The sequence below is a fragment of the Argopecten irradians genome, chromosome 3 (genome assembly GCF_041381155.1).
Source record: "Argopecten irradians isolate NY chromosome 3, Ai_NY, whole genome shotgun sequence".
Taxonomy (NCBI): domain Eukaryota; kingdom Metazoa; phylum Mollusca; class Bivalvia; order Pectinida; family Pectinidae; genus Argopecten; species Argopecten irradians.
Window position 1 is genome coordinate 46568631 of NC_091136.1, and position 26285 is coordinate 46594915.

Genomic DNA, 26285 nt, shown 5'->3' on the forward strand with positions numbered 1-26285 from the left:
GTTTAAAACCAAAACACCAGGATCACAAGAGTACGTATTCGCGTTGTCCTTAATGAATTGATAACAAAAACGTCATTGCGTGAAGCAAGTGTGTATTTATTGTCATAGCAACGTGTCATTAGGCATTCAGGTGGAGGTAAGAACTCTTAATGACGCAGAGAGACTTCTTACTGATCACTAGGTAAATATATCAAAAGGACAACTGCCGAGTCAATAATTTCAAATGCATTTCAGATAGAACACCAAGGAACTTAGTTAATACGATTCCATGGCGAAGACACCTATTATCGTTGCCTCGGCGGCTATAGGTACAATGCTGCCATTGGAGATCATCGGTCTGGCCACCCCGCACTGGATGGACATCAAAGGCCTCAAACTTCATTTCGGGGTCTTCCAGATATGTTTGTCCGACGTCTGTTTTACCTTTACCGGCTACCTTGGCTTTTCAGGTGAGTGATCATCAGTTGATTTATTATTTGACAGCACTATAATTTTTGTATCGATTTATCGATTTCTTTGTAGCAATTATAAAGCATGACAGGGAACATGTATTTGCGGTAATTCCGATCGTAACTAGATTTGAATAATTTGATATTCATTCTGATATTGATTTGTGCTATTTTTTAAGATATGTTTCCTTTGACATGACAAATGTACCGTTTCAAAACACGTAAAGCAAGTAAGTATTGGAACTCTCCTGATGCTGGCAACAATATTATCGGGCATAGTCGGCGCCATAAATGGAAAGCTACCTGAAAAATTCATCAATAGAAAACCTAGCGGTTCTTTATCGCGATAATCCTCATTTATTTGTTGACAAATTACACGGTCATCGAACGTTGACTTGACATAGAAATCTTCTGTCTTTACAAGGTATACCGGGTACAACATGCTTCAGAAGACTATTCCTAGTTCAGACGATTGCATTAATCATATATATATATGAATTGAAAAATAAAAGAACGCACATATTGCACTAATTGTTGAACTTTAAAGAAGAACATCATGCTTTAATTGTCATGAATTATGATGAAACAATTGAATGAAATGTATTGTATGATGTGGATTAAAAAAAACGAGTAAACCACATTTCTGGTTCCTTTATAAAACCAAAGACACCGAATGTTTACATGAACCTCCTGTTAATCACAGTACTCTCGTACTCTCTCATATGTGACCAACACATTATTTGATGAATGAAATTCTGCAAAGAACAGATTGATATAATATGATAGCTCTGTCAATAGCCATTCTCTGATTCAATACCATTGTGCATTTCAGTGCATTACCTAGGATTCGCCGCTTGTCAGAGTATTGGAACTATCCTAATGCTGGCAACAACAATATCGGGCTTAGTCGGGGCAACAAATGGAAAACGACCTGAAAAATTTATCATCAAAAACCTGGCGGTTCTGTCTTTTTGCGCAGGTACATAATTTAAGCATACCTGAATTCATATTTTCTAAAATTGGTTGAAAATAGACATAACTTTTGCATCAAATGTTTATTTGTAAAAGTAACACATGTGCCCTTCAATACAAAAGAAATGTTGTTTTTTTCGGATCGTGATGAATCAATACATTACAGGCGACACAGTACACAAATGCACCCATCAGGAAATCACAGGTGAAAAACAACGTTCACCATAATTCATTTAGTCCCAGCAAATTTGGTGTTATAATAGCGTGATCATAAAATGCTTTGTACAGAAAGGTGTATTACTATGACTATGCACAGATCATTAAGAAATAGAGCTGTTATTGTAATATTTAATACTTCTTTGTCGATTCTGACAGACACTACTTTAAAATATCAAGCAAATAAATATCTTAATTATTTTTCGTATATTTATGTTTATGTTAACATTTTAATTTTTAACAAACAAATGAAGCTTTGAATAAACATTGCACTTTTATGTACAAATAGTCCTATTTTTAACAAATATCTTTTGTTGAATAAATATGTTTTTCATTTCTAAGAATAATGATTTTATTTTGGGAATTTTGCGATGTTGCACATGGCATATAATCTTTTCTTCTTTTATTCGTTACGTGGACTTATATCCTATAGTCGTGAATGAGAAGGAAACTGCCTGACGTCATTTGAAACAGACCGATCTGTTTCCTTAAACTTAAATCCTTTGTTTTTCACAGCCTTCTTCATCCTCACGTCAGTGACCTGGTTTGCTTTGTCGTTCTACAATAACATCGATGCGCTGTAGAGCCTGTACACATCAGAGCGTGTAACCCTTGGTTACTCCTTCGTCCTTTCCACTGTCAGTGGCATCGGTATGCTAGTCATAGCCATCACGTGCTGTGTGATCGGCCAGAACATGGCTGCCCCTCCTACGGTCACACAAGCCCCCAATGCAGGTGGACAGCCAATGATTGTAATGACAACTACTAATCAACAATTCATGTATCAGAATGCTGACGGCCAGCAGTCAATGCCAGGACAAGCTCAGGGACTACATGGCCAGCAGCCAATGCCGGGGCAGACCCTGGGACTTCATGGCCAACAGCCGATTGCTCCTCATCCGCCTGGCTATATACAGGACAATCTAGCTGTGCACCCTGCCTACCCTCCAAATCAATCGATTGTCCACCCAGGAGCTCCTCCGGGATACATGCCGCCCCCTAGTTACGGTGTCCAGCTACCTTCGGCTAGTGGGGGAGACTTCCCATCTCAGCATGATCCTTACTCTCACGGGGGAATGAGTGAAAAGCCGCCATTGTAATAAAATATCCCAGTATCGAATGTACCAGTTGGTCAGCTATACATGTTGCTTTATTTTTAAGCATTTGAACTTTTGACTACGTCTGTTTTAGAGGGATATGAAAAGGTAGATTGCGAGCTTTCAAAATGGAAACATTACGACTTGCGAGACATGTCCATTGACGCTTCACCTACAGGCAATATGTCTTGTGTCAATATGCCTGAATTTCATATGAAATTGACCTGAAATTGACCTAAATTTCACATGAAGAATTTTTCAGGTCAATTTCACCTGGAATTGACCTGAATTCAGGTGAAGAATTTGACCAAAATTCACATGAAGATTTTTTCAGGTCAATTTCAAGTCAATTTCACCTTAAATTGACCTGAATTTCACCTGAAATTGACCTGACGAAATCTTGTGAATTCACGTCAAAGTCTGCATATGTAAATCAGGGGTTATTCCTGTCAGTTTTCTCTGTAAATCATTTACATGCATCGGTACACTCTCCATGATAGGAAATGAATACACTAGTGCTGTCTGACACAATGAAGGATGCCTGCAGAATAAGAAAAAGAAAGATAACATTAAATTAGTGACAAATTTATTAATAAACATCAAATGCACTCCAATACCATATACCAAAATCATTCTGTGATGGTACATATTCAAGTTACACTTATACCACTCACTATTAAAATATTACAGTATACTCTGTATGTACATGTTCTTCATTGTCAGGAGTCTGGACTAACATTTGTATATCATTAGGGCCAAAGGAACATAGTCATCAGAACACAGTTCATCGCCATTACAAGTTTGATGATACCAGACTAGGTATTGTTTTAAATTGCACACGAGAAATTGTTTCTTTGGCAAATCAAATTGTAAATGTTTCTGAACTGCATTCATTTATCCAATATCCATTGATTCTTTCAATTCCTGCATCTCTGGTTAGCATTTCTTTGTACCTGTAAAAGGATGTGAAAAAACAATTACCTGTATGTTAAATTGTTAACTAAAGTAGTTTATCAAGTTTAATTTAAGTACTGAATGTGTCTAGTGGGTCCAGCAAGTAATTAGAACTCAAGACACATATAAATAAATATTACATGTTATTTATAACTTTCAATGTAATTGCACAATATGTTTATCATCTCCTTCACTAAATTCCACATCTTATATATATATCACATAAACATAGATTACCTTCTGGCTTCTTAGTATTCATGTTGTCCTGTTGACTAACGTTGGACACATGTACAGTATAGTAGCCTCTGCAAAGTCTCCTGTAGTCCATGGTTTAGGTTCTGAACTTCACAAGCACCAGATCCAGATCCAAACTGTTGAATATGAACAAAAAATATAATTAAAAGCAGTGGACTTTGCCTCTTCTTTTACCACGAGATATATAGTACAGGGTTGGATATAACATCACTGTGCCAGTAATTGATATTAACCCCTGCAGTTTTGGGGATGATTATAAGGTTACCGAGCCCGTGATACTCTGGTCCCGACACCAGACTTAACAGTTTAGACATTACAAGGACGCAAATGACGCTTATAAATCCTTGGAGATTATGACATATACATGCTGTAGATGTCATAATGTCTAAGTCTGGTGTCAGGGCTAGGGTATCTCGGGCTAAGACTAGGGACGCCATATTAGTTTGAAAAATCCTTTTAGACTTCATCCATTTTAAGATACATGTATAACTCACTGTAAAACAGGCCTATAACTGGCTTTACATAAACATGTATACTCAATGTAAAACAGACCAAAACACACTCGTAATATAAAATACAGGTGAGTTAACGTAAACGTTCACTTTGTAAACGTGTTCGTTATAAACGAGTTTGATTGCATAAACATGGAACAGTGGACTCGTACTGTAAAACAGGCCTATACGTGTAGGTCATAATATATTGTAAATTATGTACAAGTTACGCATTGTAAAAATCATGTATTCTCATTGTAAAACCGGCCAAATCTTGAATCATAATGCTTCAATATGTCGCAATGTGTAGTCCTATATATGCTACTAGAAAATTTGAAACACGGGCCGTTTTCCGTTGACTGATTGGACCTACTGTAGACCTAAGCTTACATGTACAGTAGCCTGGCTAGTTGTTCGTGTTTTAAATTAATTGTTTTTTTATTAAAATATGATTTCATTTCACATGGAAAAATTTTCAGGTGAAATTGACCTGAAGCTTTTTTCAGGTCAATTTGACCTAAAATTGACCTAAATTTCACCTGAAGAAATTTTCAGGTGAAATTGACATGAAATTGACCTGAACCTCAATTTCAATTCAGGTCAATTTCAGGTCAAGATTTTTCAGGTCCAATTGACCTGAAGACATATTGCCTGTGTATATGCTACGTTAATTGTAGCATTATCTTGAATTCTTTATAAGAATGAGGGGGATATTGAAACATATTGTTTCTAACACCATTAATATATGTATATGTTATGTCTCAAAAGATGATATTTTGATAAATTTGATTGTACACACTATTTAAAAAACCTTGGATATACGAATAGGAAATGGTGGCTTTGTTTAAATGAGTCGATATTTTAATAAACTAAGAAATAGTAATTAGAAACTGGCTGTATCTGTTAAAATTGAAGTACATGATAGATTAGCGTATCATTGTTTTTATCTTCTATCGTCTATTTTGTATCAATATACTGTGAACCAAATTTCTTTTGCAATTTGCATGTCTATACCAGTTCGCGAAGATTGACTGTCGTGGATTGAGGGGAAATGCATATTGGTATAAGTGATATTTATATCCAATGGAACATTCGCTAATTAACTTGGACGGCGAAATTCACGAACGTATTTTACCTGCGAAAGAGAGTTGGTTTACAGTACTCAAATGTGGGCACGGATGTATCCCTGGTATAGTAGATATAAAACACGCGAATCTCCTTATAAAATATAGGCATTGTAGTAAGTAATATTATTCAAATCCTAATTTAAATATGGTGTCATATTTTATATCCGTCCATATACATGTACAAGACCAATAGTTGCCTTATTGCTTACATTGTATCATGAGCTGCTGTGGAGAGAGCATATCTAGGCTTCGTCTGCTGCCCGATCCAAATTCGAATGTTTTTGGTCTAATAAAACCTTTTGAAATGAAATGAAATTAGCTGTTGTAAGAAGTATCAAGCTTCCTCACAGAGGATATATTTATGTCTCAGATCATCCGCTCCACGAGTAAGTGTATATAATGTGTTCCCTTGTGTTTAATTTTTTATAAGTTTTCGTTTAAAGTTGAGTCTTGGTTCCGTATATAGGATGTTTACTCCATGATTCTCTGACTTAGTCATTAGAGCTATAATGTTGTTTTTTTGTTGAAATAAAATTAATGAATGCAACATTTTTAATTGTTATTGAAAATGCAATATGAAAGCTATATTTTAAAATATGCTTAACTGAATTAATCTAATATATTTTCTATATTCTTTTCAAACTCCAGCCGTCTCTCGTCTTTTTCATTGCTTTCATGTAATTGAAAAATGTTAGCATTAAGACTTTTAAGATATATGTATTAATACAAGTACATTGATATGTGACTGACTCACAAATAATGTTGTATTGTAAACTTGCTTGTTCAAACCATTGTTTCATAATGTAAACAAGTTGTTTTAGGAGTTTCAATCACTCTTTGATATTATACTGGGTAAGCTATTCAAAATATTTGATATCTTTGTTCTAATACAAAAAATCGTTAATTTTATTTCATATATACTTAAAAGATATGGTTGTGAAGTTTATATATATATTATATCTCTATCTACAAAGAAGACCAAATCCTCTATTACAATGTAAAATTTAACTCCTATACTAAATTTACATCGTCACACCTCAACGACTCAAATTACACATAATAAGGAATAAAAGACCTGATAGTAGTGTGTTAGTATTCTAGTACATATTAAAATGCCAACACTGAATAACAAGTAATTGTACTAAATCACATCCATTACTTCACAAAATTAAATTGTATAATTACTAGTATCAATGTTGTATTGAAGCCGACGTCAGCAATGGACATGGGTGATATAATTTATATACAATGTATATCATACTGTATAGTGCTGTAGTTGTTCACGCCATGTTCACACAATGTGCTTCTCAACAGTTTTATTACGAAATATAGCACTCTATATTTGAAAATTAACACTGGTCCAATACAGATAAATAAGGGTCAAATTTGGCCCAAACACGGATTTCTTTATTTTGATACCATATTTACATAACTATATGGGATTAATAATAAAAAAAACCAGTTTCGATACATATTGTTATGCTGCTGCCAGTATACAGCATTCAAACTAAAAAAGCAAATTTAATCACTTTGAGATTTTCTACAATTTCTATTGGCAATGAGACCAATGAAAATAGCGTGAGTTTACGATATTTTTATAGTTTTTATTATTAATTTTCCCTGATACTGTATTTTACTTCTAAGATATTTTCCTAAATTGATCATGATACGATAATGACAGGAAAGCCTACTTCAAAATGACTATAGACATAGGTTTAGGAGCACTGTAGGGAAGTTTCATGGTCAGTTGTATAACTTGCTTTATGAATAGCTTTTTCCGCTGGAAAAATGGCATTGGAATTTTCCTTGCTCCAAAAGAAGTCGTGTCCATTTGTTATCAGCTGTTTGGCGTTATAGATCTGGCTTAAACTTAAGGATGTACTCCTCTGAGAAGTCAAAATTTTCTTGTATTAAACTTTTTTTTCTCATATAGATTTTTGGAAATAGGAGTTCATACCATAAAAGAAAACGGAAGAAAAAACATACATTATGTATGTAAATCGTCGACGAAATGTATCTTCTCTATTGAAAATGGCAGTAGATGAATTCGTTGCATCTCGAATAAATCCTTGACACTATATCATATATGGAATGAGGTACTGATTTTCTAGACAACAAAAGCAAAAAAAGTTATTTAAATGTATTTTTGTGTTAATTACACATAGTATTTATATGGCATGTATCGATATTTTTTTAGAAAAAAAAGAAAAGAAAAAAAGAAAATGCTCACAAAATTTGATATTCTCAACTCTGAGTGAAAAAAGAATAAACATATACGTACACGATTTAACATCAAAACAAATTATTATTATTGACCAAATGCTAAATTTGACTTTTTTTCTCTGTCGGCGGTGGAGCATCTATATGTATGTAAGTTGTGATGATATTACCACAGAACAGCATTGAAATAACAAACCTGTCTTAATGAACTATAAATCCAATTAAGTTTTAGAATGACGACACAATGCTATTATATTTTCCAGGTACTACTAAATAGTAAAGCGACCGCTCCATGTTATTAGTAGAAGTATTTGTACAGTAACGTGTTTTTTTTTTTTCAAACTCCAGTATGTAAATCTTACAAATATTTGATTCAAAGCACATGTCTACAGTGAGAACCAGAAGATGATGCAGTGTTAAATTTAACGTAAACAATTTACACATTAAAATTGTATTTCTTGTAATTGTCACCTTCACAAACTCTCATAAAACATACAATGTGTGGACATGGATGCTTATATATGATGGTTCAGATCCATGAAAGCACCAAAATACTATTGACATAGCGGTAAATGTCGCATGAAGTATCCCACGTTTTGAAAGAACCACCAAAGTCAACGCCATGTTTCAAACTTTTGGGTAATATCGGAAAATCGAGTTGCATCACGTGACAGACATCGGTGATAATACCCGTATAGATTGGAACCTCCCGAGCCATATCACGTGGTAAATATCGGCAATACCCGTACAGATCTGAATAGATCGGAACAGTTCGGATATTTCCGAGCTATTTTAAACGTGTACACGTTCTAAATCAATATTTCAATTTAATTGTTTAACAACTTTGCGAATGCGAACTGGCGAATGGTTGGCTGTGTGGATTTTAAGTTGGGCGTCGCTCTCTCTATAATCTTCAAAGGAAATCTTTGCAGGCCTGTGATTTGTTCAGATGTTTTCCGCTGAGCTGCATCCAATTTTACTATAAGATAGTGTAGGGATGTAGAGATCGTAAGTAGTGATCGGAACCTCTGGAGTATCGAGGATGAGCATTAGTATGCGGGCAAAACATGACAGACTTATAGAATCTTAAGAACGACAATAAAAGTAAGACGCGTCGAATGTAGGGGTTTCATCGACGGCTTGTAATGCAAATATCAGTCGAAAAAGTAGCAAAAGTTGAAATGAGCGTCTGACTGGGGAGTCAACATTGTGCCTTCTGTGGTCCTGATATGAATAACCGTAGGGACTCACGATTGATCCTCCTAACTCACTGATTCACAGTACACTAGGACTAAGAACCCTTAATTTTTTTTTAAACTATTTCAATAGATGTCTCCGTGTCTCACTATTGTATTATTTCAATGAAACATACACCTTGGTCTCAGATCGCATGTTGTTGTTTATATAATACTTCTACAGATAATATTTTTTACGTTTTTTAGAAATATTCATTGTCATGCAAATTTTTATATCAGTAAATGCTTGGGCATGTAACTTCACATTTTGCCAGTCATTTCTGTTGGTTAGGGGTGTACATGTATTATTTCGCAATGCAAGGAAAGATTTCCGTAAAATGATCAGGCTGTACCTATACCTAGTGTAAACGTGACAGTTCATAAACATATAAGAATTATATATTTAAGAATCACTGCTTGGAAATTAAATACTCATTTGAAATATGCATAGACCTGCGCTTCTTTATATTTATGCGACGTGCTGATAGTTGAGCCGACAGATGAAATTATCTTTACATTATTATTTAAATTTTACCCTCCCTATAAAGGTTATGGGTTTAATGCTTGACGTCGGCATTATTATTTAAATATTACCCTCCCTATAAAGGTTATGGGTTTAATGCTTGACGTCGGCATTATTATTTAAATTTTACCCTCCCTATAAAGGTTGCGGGTTGAATTCTTCACGTCGGCAATATTATTTATATTTACCCTCCCTATAAAGGTTGGGGGGGTTGATTCTTGACGTCGGCATTATTATTTAAATTTTACCCTCCCTATAAAGGTTGCGGGTTGAATTCTTCACGTCGGCAATATTATTTATATTTACCCTCCCTATAAAGGTTGGAGGTTTAATGCTTGACGTCGGCATAATAACTTTTCTTTCATACCTAAGGGTGTAATACTGGCTGGTCTAGGGCAATACACTCATCTCGCCTGAGGCTGTATTGCATGGCTACCCATACAATAAAGCCTCGTGACGTAACGGCGTCAACAAAATTTGTATTTTCTGGGTAAAATTTTAGCATTTTTTCACAATTTTGACTGAGTTTATTATAAAAGATGCAAACAACGGAATTTTTGTTGAAAATATCACGTAATCTTTCATGTATGGAAATTGACTTTCAGTCGTGGATTTCTTTGAACTTATTTCAAAATGGTGGGATATTATAGTTGTAAAATTGCAAAAAAAACGTTGAGGTATGAAAGAAAAATACTCTTTCATAAGTGGATATGAAGGATATGGATATTCTATCGGCAAACCTCGAGTTTTACTACATTTTGTGACCCTCGGGTAGAATATCCCTATCCTTCATATCCACATATGAAAGAGTCTTATAATATTTACCTATAGGGGGTTTGATTCTTGACGTCGGCATTATTATTTATAGTTACCCTCCCTATAAAGGTGGGGTGTTTGATTCTTGACGTCTACATTAAAACGTCCTCTTTATCAACTAAAACAATAGATGAGACATAACTATATTTTTGTTAAACTATTTTATTTCCTGCCTTTTTCTAATGTAGTATCGAGTAAACGTGTAATAAAAAATAGACAATGCAATGGTCCCAATTTTAAGCAAAATTTATTTTTCTTGCATTCTACTGAAAACATTCATCAATTTTATAAACCGGTCTTCCAATGATATATATATACGTGTAATAAAAAATAGTGTGTGTGTGTGTGTATCATGCATAAAAGGTATGTATATTAGTCTTTTCTGGAAAATGACCGATTAACATAGTTTGTGACCAACTGAGTCGAGAAAACCGACAAATTTACTGAAGGATGAAGTGAAAAATATGTAAACGATATACCGAAGAACTACACACGTACGACAAATAGGACTACAAATACAGACTCAATTATGTAGCCTACACGCTCTGGTGACATGGGTAGCGTAAAACACAATTTGATCAGAAAATAAAGAATGACAGGCAAATAGAGCGTGTAGTCCTTACCTGTGTGTTTGACACATGTGAAAATACAGATAGAGCTCGGCCATCAACAGCATGCTGCAGGACAGTTCCTCCCGATGGATGCTCCTCATCTGTCTGTTCATCGCCTTAGTATTGGCTGTAGTGGGGTTTGGTACTCCCAACTGGTACAAGGTACTGGTGGCTAACCAGATATCCTTCACTGCCGGCTTCTTTGATGCCTGTGTCCAATCAACATGCTTCACCTATTTGAAGTACTTTAATTTGGATCATTACAGCGGTAAGATTTTATTATTGATAGTTTACATTTCCTTTCCCATCTTTTTTGGAATTAATAGCTAATTAACAGTATTGTGTTGTAAAATTAATTCTTTCATCAGGTACACCAGGAAATAGTTTGATATATGAACATGTTAGTATATCTAGCCTGATAGCATTATAAAGTATTAATACATAATCTGAAGTCTAGTTTATGGATTTCATTCAGTAAACATTTCTCTTGTAATACAGTTTTTCCATTGTATGTAAAAAATAAGGGACATCCAAAACATTTTCCCTATTTAACAATGACCAAATAAACGAGAACAAATTGTATTTGTACTATTCTAAAGTAGCATTGTATCTAGAAAGATATGGTGGGTTGACTAAGGCATTTGATAGTAAGGTTTGTTCAGAAGTTGTATGTGTTATCACAGGATCTGAGATGACAGGCGTACCTTGAATATCTCTAATCCTACTACAATCTTAAAAAAGAAACTTTCACTCGTCATTTAGAACCTAGGAAGTGCAGTGTCATTCACTGGCTAAAACTATACTAGTAACAGGATATACCTGTGAGTTGCTCTGTACAACAATTTGTAAGCGGAGTTGTTAAACAACTTTTGTCTAACCATCCAACCGTAACCTAAAGAATGGAATATAAATAGACAGGGTGTTAACATCCTGACGGGATTGTCTGGTATATATCCTTGTAGTTAGAGCTAACAAAATAATAGTATACACATTTCCTATATAACTTAACTTCGTGTAGAATATATATAGATGTAATAAAAAACATACAACTTGTTTTACAACCAGTCACGTCGATACTGTACAGTTATGTATTTCTGGTTAACAAAGGGGAACCACTCTGTTTCATTTCTGTAACATTATTTTCTTTTATTTATTTATTTATTTAAATATTTATTCTTAAAATAAAGTTTTAGTAGCATTTCCGTATGGTATCACTGTTACAAATAAAGAGCAATTCTAAAATAAATACACTTAAAATAAATCCTGTATCATAGTCATGTTCTATCTTAAACTGTTCGTATTAAAATTGAATAAATGGTAATAAAACAGTATAATCGGCCAGTTTCGCCAATCAAAAAGGTCGTGATCTTCGATAAAAACGAGACCATCAAATGCTGGTGAATTGGAAAGGACCTCTTTCACGATTTACCCGATTTTTATAAGTAAAGGTAAAATTTTCATAAACATGTTGGTATCCCATGAAATAACGAAAAATTACGGTTATTCCGTCTTTACAGGGTTATCTGTTCTTGCGGGAACGTATTTATTGTGACGCCATCAGTTTGCAGTGGTCACGTAATATTTTACAGAGAAAACGGCGCGCGTTTTGCTCACAAAATAATGACGTCACAATGGATACTTACCCCCAAACACGGAATAAAGTAGTACATATAGAGATTGAACAGTGTTTTGATTGCGTTAAAGGTGGTATGAACGCAATGGGATACAGACATATTCAATGTAGCGCGTTAGCGCTACATGTAGAATACATGTATGTCTGTATCCCTTTGAGTTCATACCACCTTTAACGCAATCAAAACACTCTTCAATCTTTATATTTACATAAATAACTGTACTTTTACGTCAAATTTAAAACGGTGATGGTTGCTAAGTTGGGTAACTACGGTAGTCAGGATGACCGAAGCTATAGTTCCGATTATTGAATGTTATAGCTGCAGTTTGATTTGAAATATAAGAATGACACCTTTAAATTATTTTTAAACTATGTTTTTTTTCAATTTGATAATGTATCAATAATGTCCCTTTTGAATAAAAATTGAGATAACCGAGGCGAAACGACTACCGGTATATTATCGTTGTCAGAGTAGTGATGCTGTCCGAAGTGGAGCGAGCCGGCATATTTGATTTTCAACCGAGGAAAGTAACTATGAAATAGCCTGTTTATCAAATGGTATGACTGTTGAGCTGCTGAATGTTTGTAATGTATGTATCGATCTACGTACGCGATATAGACTAAATTCTTCATAGTCACGACTTTTATTTTATTGTACGGATGATAGTGTTTGCATGGTGTGTGACTGACGTAACTATGGAATTCCTCGAACATTCCTGAGGAAAGCGCCCGGTTGTAGCCTCGACCAGCAATTCTTTTTGTTGTTTATTACCGTTACAATGCTTGAACACATATTCTGTTTTGATGTCAAATACATTTTAATTGGATCTAATAACAACTCTTATCATTATTTTGAATCCGACAACGAGGAAACTTTGTTTACACTTCATACCGTAGACAAACCGAGTAGGCTAATGACGAGCATGATATTGTCTGTGCCGCCTAAGGATCAGTCTAAGACAAATAGAAGACCGAAATCGTTTTTTAGTTTATTATTAATTCAAAGCAAATATGTCATCTGTGAAAAGGTAAAATATAAATTAAGTAATTAAAGTTTATTTAGATTATCATATGACGCAAAATCTTACCGAAGCGTTAACTAGAAGTATTTCAATCCTACTATGGGTTTGTACTCATACGTCGTTGCGTTTACGCTAATTTGAACGCAACTCCCCTCCCGTTGACTAAATAGGGGCATATGTAAATATATACTATTTAGACGCCACAAGCCTTTGCTATGATAAATATCAAATAATCTTAAAGTATACACGAGTCAATCACTACTCAACATTGTTACTTTTTTACCGACAGGTGACCATGCCGGCTGTATTGTATTCCATGTGTTCGGCATTATCCTGACAGCTGTGGCCGTCCTTCTACTGACGTGTGTGGTGTTTAAATGCGATGATGACTGTGTTGGACTCGGATGTTACTCCCTCCAACGCCGGTATATGTATATCATCGTCCTGACCTTATTAGCCGGTAAGATACGTAAATACTATTATAGATTTGGTTCTCTTATTTAAACAGCGTCTTTCATTTGATTTATCATTAGTCAGCCAGTAACATAGAAATCCTTTGTAACACTGCAAGAGCATCTTCCTGAGCCAAGGCTTCTGATTATGTTACAGAAAGCATGTGAAGGGGCTGTTATAAATTAGAGAATCATCCAATACAAATACAAGGTAGTCAATAAAAATCAAACTATACTTTCATGATTGAGTTCAGACCATTAGAATAAAAACTTTTACAGTCCCCCATCCCCCATCATTTCCCCCACAAAATTTTCCATCTTAAATAACTTTAAAATATCGGTAGCATTAATTCCAATGTCGTAGATAAGAACCTCCATATAAACAGCCATCAGTAACAAATAAGACTTTTAACCAACAGGATAACAACTACTATAAGACTGTAACATAAGTAAAACATAAGGTCAGTTAAAGATGCTCCACCGCCGACAGACCATAAATGATACTCATCATTTAAATAACAATTGGTGTTTAATCGTGTATATATATATCTAATTAACACAAAAAATAATATGAAATAATTTATTTTGCTTTTGGTGCATGCGCAGTCAAAACTTCATTCTATATAGAACATAGTGCCACGGAATTTTTTCGGGATGCAATTAATTATTTTTGATATTTTCATTTTGAAGTAAAATTAGAAGCTCAAACTTTTCAATGGTGGTAATGGTGTAAAGTAAGAAACTTTTGTAACTGAAGAAAAATACCAAATCGTCTGATCCTCTTTTTGATAGTGAAAAAATACCATTTGTCAGCGATGGAGCATCTTTATGTCACTATAAATAAATCTACAGCTATAATACAACGCTGGCTTCAAACAGACACTTGACTTCTCGCATTCACATGTCATCTGAACAGTAAAGAGGATATTCGGTTTGAAAACGAAAAACTACACGTTATTTATGAGCAGATAAAGGCCCATGATATTTTCTATTATTCTGTCTTTATTAATACCGTCGAAAACAAGGGTTTCTTTAAGGATACCTGTCAAATCTCTTAATATAGCAGGAAATCAGCCTGACATTCAAATTATTTGAAATATTTGAAATTGATAACTTATTGTATGATCTTGTTATTTATCTTATTTATCTAAAAATCCTTAGCATCTATGTTGATAGACTCGTTGCTGATAACAATGCAAAACGAGATTTCGAGATCCCAAAACGATGTGCGTAAAGTACAATTACCCAACTCTCCCATGGTTCATTGCGTCACCACATTCACCTATGTCAACGGCTTACGGACTGGCCTTCTGTTGACCTCGGGTCACAGAATATTACGTCATTTTTGACGATTGATTATTACGCTGTGCTCACTTTATATATGATGTCACAGTGATTGTTTTTAAACGGCGGACGTCGTATGCAAATCGTAACTTTTTGCGTACAAATGAATAAAATTATCCGCAAAAGAATAATTGTTCCGAAATTCGTTTTTCAAGAATATTCAAGAAATGTACGTTAGCTGTTGACAGGGGTGAAATGGGGACCGCAATACAACCTGGGAGAGATTGCAATTTACCGTCGGTTACACCCATCTTCCAGTGATCATGACGTCATCTTTTAACGATAATCACCAAAAGATGGGAGTAATCGACGGTAAATCACACTTGATCCACGTTATTTTGGGATTTCGAAAACCATGTATTCATGGGTCTTAAAGAAAATGTATATCATCACAATATCAAATGAGTTTTTTTAAAGATTCCAAATGACTGATCTTGTACCAAATGTATTGACTGATGATAAATCATATCTCTTGAGACATGTTTCTGTTCTATAGGTATCTGTCTGCTGGTTACGGTGGTGTGGTTCTATGTGGCCTTTATACGAGATGGGCTTGGACGCGGAAACCTGCCCGGAACCTTGGACATGAGGGTCGACTACTCTTTCGGTCTCACCGCCGCAGCTGCCTCACTCCTCATCGTCATTGGCCTTTTGCTTATTTTCTGTCGGTACCAACAATACGATTACGAAAGGCCATACAAGCCACGACCTAAAATGGTCCTGGAGCCAGTGTACCGTCCCTCTACCCCTGAACCCGTCCGGGTAGTGCAATATGAGAAGCCTGTTTACTCTAGAACCATGACACCAGAACCTGTCACGTATAGGGTGGAGCCGCCAAAGTCTCACTACACGATCGAACGACCAGCTCCTGTCCGGATCAGTTCGTCATACCGACCCCCGTCACCCAAAACCTACAGGTACACCACAGCCGAGGAGCCTGCCTACGCTTCTAGGAGTACATACATAGAACGCCGGTATTAGAGGAGATATTATACTATTTAGTGATCAGGTATCAACATTCATCTGGAGTGGTTAATATAAGAAATAAAAGTGTTTTTAGAAGCAGACATTGGACCTGTATTCCAATGGGAAGAGTCTAGACATGAACTGTTATTCTAAATAGTGACTGTTTTGTAATTTTTATTTAAGATTATTACATTATTCAGATGTTTTAAAACGAGAGTAAAAAAGATTATTGACAAAATCCTATCCTAAAAGTTTTATTTGAATAACATGGTCTCTTCATGAAAACTAGAGTTACATGTATCGTTGTATTGTTCAGGTGTAAGAATTTCACTTTCGTTTTCGCTTTTCGTGTCATCCCTAAACTAGTCGCTAACAGGTTTTCTACAGGTATTCGACCCGGTGATCTGATCAAATCAGAAACTCTGGTGAACTTGATATACTTGACACTAACGAAAGGTATCAGACTAGTTACACCCGAATAATATTTATTTTTTTCGGATTTATTAAACTAGTCCGTTTATTCAGAAAGATGACATAATTTCGAAAAACATAAACTTACTGATTTTTTTTGGCAAGCATATCCAAACATAATCAATGTCACTCGCAGACAACATGTCATTTGCACCTACCAATTGAATGATCACCTTTTATCACTAGCTCATTCAATCAGGTTTTCCGTAACTGTAAAATAGTATACAGTACAAATTTCTCGATGTGGATCATCCATTCTATTTTGCTTAATAATAAATACTTATTTCATATACAATTTCGGGTTGTTCTTCCACAAATTGCTAACTAGTCAACTGACTAAAGCTCCAGAATAAACGTTTGGAGCTTCAACATATTCCATGTGACAATAATATTACTTTCTCTCAAGAAAACAATTCTAATAGTAATTTATGAAAATGTCTGCGATCTGATCAGTTAACAGAATAGGGATGATCTACCTAGGGATCGTTAAGTGTTGTGAAACACCAGACTTGCATAGATTTTTCAAAATTTTGATATTTCGATAGAATCTTCCCTATATACAAATAGAAAATATTTTCTCACCAGAAGCTTTTATTAAAATATCATCTATTCCTACCACCTTTATAAAATATTTCACCTAATGAATGCATTACTTTAAAACAAACAAAAATGAAAATGCCAGGTTATGAAAAGTACTCCTTTAAAATTATACTCTTTGCATTTTTCATTATTACATTATAGTACGTCTTGGAGAAGTAATAGAACACAATTTAAGCTATATATTAACATCATATGCATATACTTGTATGAAACCTCATACGGTCCTATGTACTATTACTGTATAAACATCGGTTATATTTTATGAGTAATAAATTTTGTAGTGTAATCTATTTTATAGACACGACACTTATTTAAAATAAAAAACGAATATTTACTTTTATCTTTTGTTTATCTCTATCTGAAGGTGGCGCACAAGTATATACAATTCCTAATGCATATTCTGGTTAAATGGGTTATCGCCCTTACATCAACGAGACGTACCTGTTCCCTGAATAGTATTTACTCAGCGCAAATTGAATCTCTAGACGTTTTGAACAAGGTACACAATATTTATGAATGGGGCTTTAATGCATGATGGTATCGTTTGTGTGTAGGTATTAACTATCCATAACTGAACGATTCATATAATTATGGATGGATGATATTTTTCTTAAAGGTGCTACACCGCCGACGAATGATTTTATCTATTAAAACAGGAGCACACCAATAAGTAATTTGTTTTCTTCAGTAACAAACGTTCATTATTTACACTTTTACCACCATTGAAATGTTTGAGCTTCTTATTTTACTTCAGAATAAAAATATAGCATTTAATTAATTGCATCACGATGCCCTATATGGAATGTGCATCCACCAAAAATATATATATATTATTTTATATTATTTTTTATGTTAATTAGACATACATTTACATGAGTAAACACCAATAATTGCTCAGATGATGATTATTGTTTCTGCTCGGACCAATTTTGTTATCATTTGATTTCAACAAAGCTGCTTCAGATTAACATAAAAAAACTCAAACATCTGTAAGTATTTATAAGACATGTAAAGCACCAGATATAATGTCTAACATTGCCAATCTACATACCGTAATGCACTCTATTATCGCGTATACAAACTATTTTTCGCGCCTTCCAAAATACCAGTGAATACTGCAAACCAACTTTCTTTCGCTTCCGATTTATTTACGTGAATTTCGCGATCCAAGTGAATTCGGCTAAGTTTACATCTAAATAATGACATTGATAGGAATTACCAGTCATATTTGTTAGATCCCCGAATGTTAACCTTCGCGAACTTGTTTTGAAAAGGATATCACAAAATTTAATAGCCGCGACAGAAAGTTGGTTAACAGTACATAAATTCGCGTTCAATGGTTATGTTTTACCTTTTTTAAAATTAGGTTTTATACAATTATTTGCGAGACAATTGTATTCGCATTTGAGCATTCTCGAGAAATAATACGAAAATGTGTACCTCTCGAAAGTCCTTGTAAACACCCATTGGTCATGATAGAGAACTGGAGATAGATACAAGGGAAATAATTCACGGTGTAATGTAAAGTTGTATTTTTCCTGGAATATGTCGGTTAAACTAATGACGAAATGTTAATTATATCACTCCCAAAGAATCAAACAACATTTTCTTCCCATCATTTATTGGATTATATGAGAATATCTTAACCCCCATTATCATTGCAATATACACAAAGAACATTGGTGTTATTGTGTAAGCCAAAGTTGTGTTTTATTGGAGATGACTTCTGCTCCAAGGTTAAGAACACTGTCTATTCCCACAAATAAATTATATATTGCAGAATTATTTGATATACGGGTTAATATAGAACCAACCTAGATAAAGTTTTTGATAAAACCAGTGATTATCATAGGGGTGAATTGTAAGTAATCTTATGAAAACTTATTTTAAATCTAAAACATTACAAAGGACCAAAGAATACACAGACGGACACGTTGAGACACTGCATTGTATATATACAACGTGAAGCTAGAACAGTGATATGGGTCTCTGGCTACCACGCCCTCTCTCTGATTAAGAATGGGTACCACGTGACAGGGTGAATAGCCATTACATCAATGGAAGTTAACAGAAACTGGTTTTTGACGAAGTATTTTAACACACGCCACCCATATATATAATACACACGCCCGTTTAACAATCCTTTTTTAATGTTTTGTAATGCTTCAATGAATTTGTATAGATGGGACTAGTTGTTATTGGTGGTGATTAGGGCGAGTGTGTATATACCCGAGTAGACAGCAAGCAATAAAACAGGGCAAGTAAGTCTAGTAATAACATCTACCACTGGGAACAGATAAATAGTGACGTCATCACACCACAATACGCCGGGAATGCAATACAAACCATGAGGGGCTATTCTGACCATCCACAACGGTCCGAACGTGGACGTCGCGACCTTATGATGGCCAACGCTCCTTGCCAGTGGCTGGTACTGTTCCTCCTACTAGCGGTGCTAGTATTGGCCATAGTGGCATTTGCCACACCTAACTGGGCCCATATTTCGTTGACCGGCAACAATGTAGCCTTCAATTTTGGCTTTTTCGATGCATGCCAATCTGGATCATGTTCCACATATCTGAGTTTCTTCCGCCTTGAACGATACAGTGGTAAGTAAATTATTTGGAGAAATCAAACAGTGCCCTCCAGTCAAGCGCTAGGTTTAATCAACATTATACATACTGTATTGTAGTTTGTGATCAATTGTTTGTATTTATTTCCAATGAAATATTTATGTATAAACAGGAGTCATTCTAAATATATGAAGTCTCAGGGAGCATCAGATATCATTGTAATGAAGTTTAAATGAAACATCCGGCTTTGCAAAATTTATAGGGAAATATTTCAACCAAGTCAAATCAGCGAGTTTAATTTCCTTTCTTATCAACACATGTTTGTTTACAGGTAATTTAAAGACTATGACATTTGGTGAACGTATACAATTTACTGCAAATTATAAAATGAGATAGAACATTGCTGTGGATTTGTATTGTATATAAATGAAGTGAAAATAGTGGTCGAAAACAAGGTCTAATAAAACTAGGTTTAGGCAAGAAATCTGCGTAGTCATCCGTGGAAGCGAAGCTAGATAGGGCGACACGGCATTCCTTACCTCAGAATTTCTATTGTTATTCATGTCATGACAGTGAGATACGGTGTCTCCTTTACCGTCAAACATAGAACTTATCACACAATGTATACAAATAGACAAAAGTTATACGAAATGGCAGTGGTTTCAAAATATCTATAAACATTATCTCTCTGTGTTGATGTACCATTATCTATATTCATACTGTCGAGAAAACTGTCAAGATTATTTCATGGTGGATACAAATGCATGGTGGTATGGTGGGTTAGGCTTAAAAGCTTAAGGGAATTACATCAATTCAACCTGTATATAATCCAACTGTTGTTCAAACGGTCCTTTTACTAAACATTTTCACAATAATTCGTTACAAACAGTTTGATGACCCGTAGCTACAATCGTCAAATTCTACGTAAACCTTGATACAAACCTCCCTGAAAACAAACCGTTTATCACTTTCTTCACATAGACCAACTCTTTTATTATAGACACCAATCCTGTCCTATTTACCAACTGTATCACATATATCCAAAACTATAATTAGAATGTAAAAACATTCACTCGTCACAACTACTATAATATAAGCCAAGCAAATCTAAGTAAGGTATATAGTTATATGAATGTAGTTGATATTTAAAGCGTGACCATTATGACGTCACAATCTTGACGTAGACACGTCAACTGATCACCGTCGAAATCTTCGATAAACGGTTTTCTTTGTCTAACCCTAACAACTTTAAAGTAGAGACCTCCAATAATATTAGCATTAAACTTTGAAGATTGTCTGCAAAGCTCTGGCATCAATATAGACCATAGATATGTATGTGCTATTGGAACAATGTATGCCTTTATGACACCCTCGCTATACTGACAACTTTGTGTTTATCATTAGGTGTGATGGTCGGCCTGATTCTGTTCATGCTGTTGGCTATACTAAGTTTCACCTTGGCATTCTTCTTCTGTTTTTCGTCCGTTTGTGTAAATGTACTCAGAGAGTGTTGCCGAGGAGGATGCGGCACGGACAAACAGAAGATCCTTGCATGCGCATTCTTCACTTTACTTGGAGGTTGGTATAACGCCAAATTATGTCCTTAAAATGTTAATAGCACATCATAAGTATCTTATAACATGTCATTTTAGTCGGTAACATATCATGTTCTTTGTGCGAGATGAGCTTTACTGTCTCATGAAAGCCTCGATGTATTTTATTTTAGGCTTGTAGACCTAGATAGTATAATACATGAAATCAGATCGTTAATAAGGTTCAGCCATTGTTTACTTATCATATTCCATAGATTGCCAGATTGAAAAAATATGTCTGAAACAAGAGACGTTACAACCTATACATATGTGAAATTAACGTTTACATTTTATTATTAGGATTATAATAAAACCAATTATTCATTATTACTGTATTCGTTGTCAACGTAAAACTGATATCACAACGTAAATGATACAGAGCTTAAAAATTTTCAGCTTTAAAAGAAAAAAGTAAAAAAAAATATAATAATGAAACGGACATATATTATATAAATATATTATTATGATATATTTTTATACCACATAGATATACATTAATATGTGTATTTTTTAACCTGAGTTGGTTTGTTAAAAGGATAGAATACCTTCGCTTTATGCTTACTTTTACGCATTTTATCCAGACAAATGTACCAAATTATAAGATCAACAACGCTAGATAATTTTTAAACATTAAAGCATTCCAATAACAATGAAATATAGGAGATTTTAGTTTGTTATTTTCATTCTTAATACCATTTTTCAATTCTTTATTTTATTGGAAAACTAAGAAGGATATCGCAACAATCTTAATTTAGATCATATAACATAACAATGAAGTGTTAATCTTATTGTTCTACAATAACGTCTATGTGGAATAACACGAATGGACTATTTACTATGTCCAGTTGGTATTATACCGTGATGTAACCTAAACCCTACCTGGCGGGATTGACCATAGGTGGAGCGATTAAAACAGGGATATTTCTTTATACCTAAAATCAATTCACATTCTCTGGATTTCTAGATCCCTGGATAAAAGAATCCGATTTTATGCTAACAAAGAAGGTGTAGGTGGTGTGGGGGTGTATTATCTCACAGGAGTACAAGCTATTTATATCCATTGTTGTCCTCTGTTCAAGATTCATCTTGTCTAGCAAAGAGTAACAGCATTGATATTTTCATGAGCAATTTGTAAGTCAAAAGTTTATTTCGGAAACCCCCAGACTGGTAAATTACCCACTAGTACCCCCTCTCTTATTTCTTATTTCGGTAATCGTGTAGACCAAGGAATGATAAGATGATGCTGGAAATAGCTTGAAATTTCATAACATAGAAATATAAAAGATTTTTTTTATGAAATACTTTCTGAATTTCCATTCTAAATTATATGAAAATATTCGGATGATACCGGTATTTATTGGAACAATATTTCACGTTAAATGTCAATGTTCTTTCAACTGTTCCCTGTGTTGTCTATAAAAAATAACAGTTAATGTTTTATGTTTAATATTATGATTGTTTATATACGATATTATCTCACATTAACATGTCTAAGTAACACAATAATCATCATCTTAGTTTCAAATTGCCTGATTTCTATGTTCCAGGTGCCTGTGAACTTGTCAGCGTTATTTGGTTTGCCGTCAATACCCTTCAGCATAAGAATGATATAAACACCTATAGATACCTAACATCATCTACAAGAGCGGAATATTCCCTCATACTGGCCTCGATCAGCTGTGGAATCGCAATCATCGTCGCACTCCTCTTATTTGTATACCGAATGATGATGTATGATGACGACGAGGAATTCTTCGATGATTACCCGAGAAAGCCCGCTAGGTATTCCCCTGAGCCCGTCCGTAGATATGCCCCGCCTCCTCCCCCTCCTGCTCCTCGCCCCCAGCCAAAGAGTGGAGCGTCGTACCTAATGCCAGATCCGGTCCGTCTGCCGGACCAACCTATAAGTAACGCACCTGTCGAATATCGTCAGAAATACGGAGACCAGCCTCCTCAAGTATATAGGTATAGCTTTAAGAATGATGACAGTTTCTGGCGTTACGAGTCGGATCGTGGGAACCGCTACTAGGATCAGACTAAAAGCAAAAACAGTATAGACTTAATGCTAAAAACACTGCAGAGGGATGTTATTTCAGAACTTTGACAAATTAATGGAGAATAAGTGAGGTAAATGGCAGTGTATAATTAGCTTATAATTACACGGGTCATCATAAACAAATCTACTTAAGGGTGAATGTCGTCCAACAAGGTCAACGCTCCCAACGAAGGATTACTGCTTGCAAACATGAACTCTAACAATATTCCAATAATACGAATCGGAAAGAGGTTCAACACAAGCAGTGTTGCCTTCATGACTTTCATAATAACTACTTTCGGCGCATTTTATGACGCTTATGAAGCTTAAAGAATAGTTCAGACATTGCTTACATGCTAGAAACATATTTAAGGGCATTATCATATTGGTCATTCGGCGGGATAGAAGTAACCATTACAGTCCTCAAATACTGTCATTACGTCACGACTTCAATCACACCCGTCCGGCGAATGAGAGCTGGCTAGCTATAGCTAGTCTGTGATGTCCGTTGTGCATCCCGGAATTTGCTTTGATTAACAAATAGTCCTTGAACATTTGATGAACAGATAATATGATTATCACTATTAACTTTAAAGTGAACAGTCGGGCAAGGATGGCTAAAGTCGGTAAAATGGTGTGAATGTATCCAGTACAATTTCTTATGAAATGGAAAAATAAAATCTCTCCTCAAAATCTGTCTGCGTACGAAGTTAATTTAAAGTATAGAAATTCTAAAACGTCCTCCCGGCTCACTATGTCCGTGGTTACTTTTCCACGCAGTCTCGCTTTCAATGCTTTCAACTTTTCTTTACTTTAATGGTCAGAACTGGGAAACTAAGCAGAACTTGACCGTCGTATTAATATGTGAGAACTTCTGGAAGGCCAATGAACGCATTTAGACTGGTTTTCTTTGCCCGACTATTCACTTTAAAGATGCTTTTGGTGTTACGGTAGTACCTTATACAAATATTCGGAATATAAAATAATAGTTTTTTTTGGTGTCAGATTGTATGCGTTTCTATGGCGTTGCTTACCGATGAATGAAACAATATGTAATCGTATAACTAACTTAGTAATTATACTGCGTCAAACTTTATAGTGGTAATTGAAATAACCGTGTCCTTTGCCCGGTTCATTTACATATACAGTTTACATATGTCTCAATTTCATGTAACATATTGTAGCTATACCTCACTATATCATATACTACTTGTCTCGATTGTTAATTGATAGTTAAGGAGAATATGAAACGAAGATGTAACGTTAGAATATATATATATTAAAATATTATCAATCTCAACAAACGTGCTGTAATAATTTATGCAAAGAGTCATTTGATATAATGGTAAAGGAAATTAAGACCTTTCGATCTATGAAAAGTATTTGATCCTATCATATCCAAAATTTCAGAATAAGATTTTTGAAGTTTTAGCATATATATGACCCCTTTGATAACCGCTGATGTAGCAATTAATGTTATAACCTAAACCACATGTCATTATTATTTTGCTAAACGTTTCTGTCATTGTATTTGTGAATAAAAAAGAGCCTAGGTCGACGTCAAATGATAAAAGATGGTTACCTTTGAACTATAGTTCTTTGAGGATAAAAATGAATGAGACCAGGGACTGGAAGAGTAACCGAGCCGTCATGCAGATATTGATTGCCTTCACCATGAAACCAGATTTTCACCCGCGTTAGTTTTAAATGTGTAACAGAGATAAAGTATATTACAGACTACCAACTTACAAAAGACGACACACACAAAACCGGAAATCGAAAATTGGTTTAAAGAAAGCACCATAAGGAAGTGTTCCAGTTACACCAAAGTGTTTATTTCAAGATTTATATAACGAGATAATATAATGCCTTAAGTTAAAATTATATTTACACTTTGTCTTTACACCTTGCGACTGCTACTCACATTCATGTGAGTTTATACCCTTTATTTTTTCGAGTTTTGAAAAGCAAAAATGCTAACTTTAATGTACTTGGAATCTTAACTTTGTTATAGTATTGTAAATAACTACTGAAAATCAAACAAGCCCAGACGCTTTTTTAAAATATAACTTACCCCTGAGACAAAGAAACATATGAATATCTTTCGAATATCCATCTTAGATATATAAAATCTTAAATGGATGATAATTTCATATAAGATTTTATTACTAAAAAAGTAAACGGGTCTTTATCATTTTAGTGAGCACTGGCGACAAGATTTTCATGAAATCTCATATGAAATAAACACTTTAGATACTTGTATCACATAGCTACAAAAACCTGCATTTCGAAGAATCTCACGTTTATATACGAATTCAAATTTGCAATGTTTTATAAAGTGTCCAATTATTGATCTCGCTCCTTGTGTAGATATATTTATGAGATAAAGAGAGGTCAATCAATCTTGACTGAAGGATATGTGCTCTTAACAAGTCAGACATGGACACTGGCCATGGTCTTGACCTTGACCTAACTGGTCGTGTTTCTTTTTGAATACCAGACCCAAACACGCATGTCAATATATTAATTATACATGTATATATGGCTATATTATTGACTATGGCTACGGAACAAGATAGACAGATACTAGAACTTTTGAAAATGAAAAATTTTCAGCAATTTGTTCAGGCA

At 34.7% G+C, this 26285-nt stretch overlaps 3 protein-coding genes and 1 long non-coding RNA gene across 4 annotated transcripts; 3 read left to right on the forward strand and 1 right to left on the reverse strand.

Moving 5' to 3' along the window:
• LOC138318817 (uncharacterized) lies at positions 1–3334 on the forward strand. Its single transcript, XM_069261536.1, has 3 exons — positions 1–449; positions 1282–1428; positions 2154–3334. The coding sequence occupies exons 1-3, from the start codon at positions 269–271 to the stop codon at positions 2219–2221; spliced, it is 396 nt and encodes a 131-aa protein (XP_069117637.1). The 5' UTR covers positions 1–268; the 3' UTR covers positions 2222–3334.
• A 6-nt stretch (positions 3335–3340) lies between these two features.
• LOC138318818 (uncharacterized) lies at positions 3341–11119 on the reverse strand. Its single transcript, XR_011207920.1, has 3 exons — positions 10979–11119; positions 3926–4059; positions 3341–3687 (listed from the first exon to the last, which is right to left on the reverse strand). It is a non-coding gene; the product is annotated as an uncharacterized lncRNA (long non-coding RNA).
• On the forward strand, positions 11030–17789 carry LOC138318816 (uncharacterized). Its single transcript, XM_069261535.1, has 3 exons — positions 11030–11234; positions 13911–14081; positions 15914–17789. The coding sequence occupies exons 1-3, from the start codon at positions 11030–11032 to the stop codon at positions 16396–16398; spliced, it is 861 nt and encodes a 286-aa protein (XP_069117636.1). The 3' UTR covers positions 16399–17789.
• A 1756-nt stretch (positions 17790–19545) lies between these two features.
• LOC138318820 (uncharacterized) lies at positions 19546–25229 on the forward strand. The gene is made up of 3 exons (XM_069261537.1): positions 19546–20063; positions 21432–21605; positions 23167–25229. The coding sequence occupies exons 1-3, from the start codon at positions 19802–19804 to the stop codon at positions 23646–23648; spliced, it is 918 nt and encodes a 305-aa protein (XP_069117638.1). The 5' UTR covers positions 19546–19801; the 3' UTR covers positions 23649–25229.
• Positions 25230–26285: the final 1056 nt, after the last annotated feature.